This window comes from Priapulus caudatus, unplaced genomic scaffold (assembly GCF_000485595.1).
Source record: "Priapulus caudatus unplaced genomic scaffold, Priapulus_caudatus-5.0.1 Scaffold6, whole genome shotgun sequence".
Classification (NCBI taxonomy): domain Eukaryota; kingdom Metazoa; phylum Priapulida; class Priapulimorpha; order Priapulimorphida; family Priapulidae; genus Priapulus; species Priapulus caudatus.
In genome coordinates, this window is record NW_014577067.1 from 764118 (window position 1) to 767858 (window position 3741).

The 3741-nt window shown below is 42.4% G+C and overlaps 1 protein-coding gene across 1 annotated transcript in view; it reads left to right on the forward strand.

The window, feature by feature from the left end:
• Positions 1-3741, forward strand: part of LOC106805576 (alanine aminotransferase 1-like) — a gene marked incomplete in the record, with an annotated part of 27600 nt that overhangs the window by 10563 nt on the left and 13296 nt on the right. Inside the window, 2 exon segments of the mRNA XM_014807233.1 lie at positions 278-357; positions 607-740. Coding sequence (XP_014662719.1) covers positions 278-357; positions 607-740 — 214 coding nt within the window.

A 3741-nucleotide genomic window follows, 5' to 3' on the forward strand; every position in this document is an offset into this window, starting at 1 on the left:
GTGTGTGTGTGTGTGTGTGTGTGTGTGTGTGCGTGCGTGCGTGCGTGCGCGCGTGCGTGCGTGTGTGAGTGCGTGCATGCGTGCGTGCGTGCATGCGTGCGTGTGTGTCTGTGTGTGTGTGAGTGTGTGCGTGCGTGCATGTGTGTCGGTACTACCCATATACACTACACACACATGTAGTTACACGTATATGTGTTAATTTCTTTTATATAATCTATATATATGTTTTCCATTTAGATTTCTATTCTTTAAATAAAAGGAGTTTGGTTCGTAACAGGGCAAGTATTGACGAGAGAGAACATTGAGCGCACGATCAAGTTTGCAAAGGAGGAGAAGCTGCTACTTATGTCCGATGAGGTCAGCTGATCAGAAAGTTCATTAACACGGTGGCAAGAAGAAATATCCAAACCATGTGCAACGCTTTATCACTGCTAGTATGGTCATCGCTGCTAAGTGGTGAACATTGTCGATTGTCATATCACTTGTATCGAGTGACGTTACTTGTGCGAATTGAACATTTTCACGATTTTGCACTTCAATTACTACTTAGTAATTAATAATAAATGTATAATTAAATTATTTGGTGAATAATTAATATGTTCACAGGTCTATCAAGATAATATCTATGCACCCGATCGGGAATTCCATTCATTTAAGAAGGTCTTGACAGAGATGGGAGGAGAATATGCTAATATGGAACTAGCTTCCTTTCACTCGACCTCCAAAGGTTACATGGGAGAGTAAGTGACTGCAACGTTATTAAATTGTGTTTAGTTGTATAATGAATCATTATGTCTTTACAATATTGTACTTACAATTTGTTTAGATATGTTTATGGTGATTTAAGTACCTTTGCTTGAATAAAGTTACAAAGTTATGATCGGACTAAGAGATGCTTTCTCTGGAGGGAGGGGGTGGCTCCATCACTGGTCCCTAGGCCACAATTAAAAGAATATTTGTTTGCCCTCACCCGACCCAGGCTGAAAAGTTTGGGTAGGTAGATTGGCTTTTTTTTGAGGGCAGGTTTTTTTTTACAAATTCAGCATGATGTCTACATGCTCGGGTGTGCTTGTTAGCTCATCTGACATAGTCAGATGCAGCTTGTAGAATCGCATGATCGTCCGTGCGAGCGTCCGTCTGTGCGTCCGTCAACAGTTGGGCACAAATCTTAACCGCTCGACGTACGGTCACGATATTCGGGGTGTTGGGGGGAATCGTCAAAACGAGTTGGGATGTCAAAGCTGGTGGTCAAAGGTCAAAGGTCAAGAGGTGTAAAAGAAGGGGGAACATTCCCTCCTTAACTTAAGGTATAGGGAGGAAATGCAGAATTGCGGCACAAATCTAAACGGCTCGACCTAGGCTCGTGATAGTCGCTGTATAGCATCATGGTAGGAAAAGCCATCACTGTGCCGAAATTGGAGGTCACAGGTCAAAGGTCAATGGGGCACAGGAAGATTTTAACATTTCTGAGGACATGGTCTGAGGGCGATTGAAAAACTTTTTGTTTCAGCGGTGACTCATTATTGACCATTTTTTATTGAAAGCACATGAATGTACTTTTCTGCTGAATGCGAAGAGTAAGTGTCGGATAACCTTTTGACCCTCAAGAGAGGTTAAACATGGATTTGTTGACTGTTAACAAAGGACTGAACTGCTTTTGCCATTGTGGATGTGAGCGTACAGTTGCACCATCAATTGCAAAGCAAATGTTTGTTGAACAAGGTTACGCTCCTTAAATCATTTATTTTCTAAAGCAGGTCTGTATTAGCAAACGCTGATAGCACCCTGTAATAGCAGACTGTAATGAACCGGAATGCTCGTGTGTATAGGCAAAAACATGGGGGCAGCCTTTACGCATGCATGGGGGTGAACTGCACTATTCGAATCATAATTATGTGTGGCAACCTGCAATGCAGATGTGTTAACTTCACAGCTGAGCGAATTCTTGCCTGCTGGAATATACTTGGATTTCAGCAACTCAATGGAGTGAGTTATCACGCATCGAAGGGTGATGCCACTTTGATTATGATGACACTTGCAGCGCGTGCCATCTCGCGGCAACTGCTTTTCTATGAGAGCCCCTCTTTCACTGCCCCCTCATCCACTTCTCCCACCACCACATGACGCTCTGCGCTTGACGCGAATCATGATAACATGTTAATATAGCGAAGTCATTAAAGTTCACAGCTGTATCTTTATATACTGTACTACCGCTAAGCAAGCTTTAGCTATCATAGATTTTAATCTGTATTAGTAGTTATCCTAGATATAGTGTCTCTGAGCGCAAACGCGTGATGAGAGGCGTGCTTTTCATATCGTTTGCAGTGATTTGCATCAGAAGCACCTGCGTCAGGTGAGCCGCTGTCGCCTCTGGCGGCACTTTGTTGAAAATACCTTTATGTTGAGTGTTTTGTTTGCTTGGTACATATATATATTACTTCAATTATATAATGTACATGATACACTTTGTTAAAAAAGAAAAAAAGAAAAAAAGATCAATAAATTTTTTTTAGTCGGTCCCTTTTTGGCGGGTCAACGGGTGAGCGGCAAAAACAAACAATATTTTTATTATGGCTCTAGTTTAGTGGGTGTACCGGAACTTGCGATACGGCCGGATAGATGCCAGCCGATCCGCCATTATTTAGGTCACCAATATAGACAATTGTGTACGTTCTTGGCCGCTTATTCGGTCCACTAATCACTGTGGCCTACTTGTACTCGAAATTAGTTTAACAGACTATTGCCTATCGTTTGCTGTAAATGTGTAATCTTGCACGAGCTGCCTCGTGGTTCTGTATCACCATTGAGCTAGTTTATTGTTATGAGCCAATGTGCCGAAAAGGGTTAATGATTACCATTATTTATCTGATCATCCATAGAATGCAGCGTGTTATGTATAGATATAATAGTAATATCATGTAATACGAATTATTCGCTGTCCTTCGTTTTTGCAATCCGGTCGTCACACTGAATAGCTGCATTGCTGCAATGAACTTGTCTGAAGGTGCACGTGCGATTTGATAGCGCGCGATCCTATCGGATTTTATTACTGCTAGTTTGACAGTAGTGTGTTTTGGTAAGAATGACCGGTATGTATAAGGACGTCTTGGGCTATGCACAAATGGATTATCAGCAGAACAGCGCAACACCAGATGAGCCTGTTGATCGCGGCACTTGTTTAGCTCAGCGACGAAGTCAGAGCAGCTGTAGAATCGCATGATTGTTCGTACCGTCGTAACAGTTGGGCAGCAAATCTTAGAATGCCGACGTACAGTCTTGATATTCGGAAGTCTGGGGATGCGAAAAGGACTGCAGGATGTCGGTTTGAGGGGTGCAAAGGTCAAAGGCGAGTATGTGTCATGGAGGGGGAATATTTCTGCCTTAAATTAAGGTATAGGGAGGAATACAGGAATTGGGGCACAAAAATTCCCGGCTCGACTACGTCTTAGATATTCGTGTATATGTATGGGAGGAAATCCATCACCAGTGCGAAATTGGAGTACGAGGGTCAAAGGCAGTGGGAAAGGATACAATATCAGACATTTCTGTAGGACGTGGTCTAACGGATCGAGTGGCAAAACTTTTTTGTTTCAGCGGCGACCTACATTTTTATAATATATTGAACAGGACAAATGTATTTTCGCTTTGGAAAGAACGGTGCGAAGATAGTGCTGATACCTTTGACTCAGAGGAGGGTTTAAACATGGATTTGTTGACTTTTGGGTTAACAAAGGACGAACT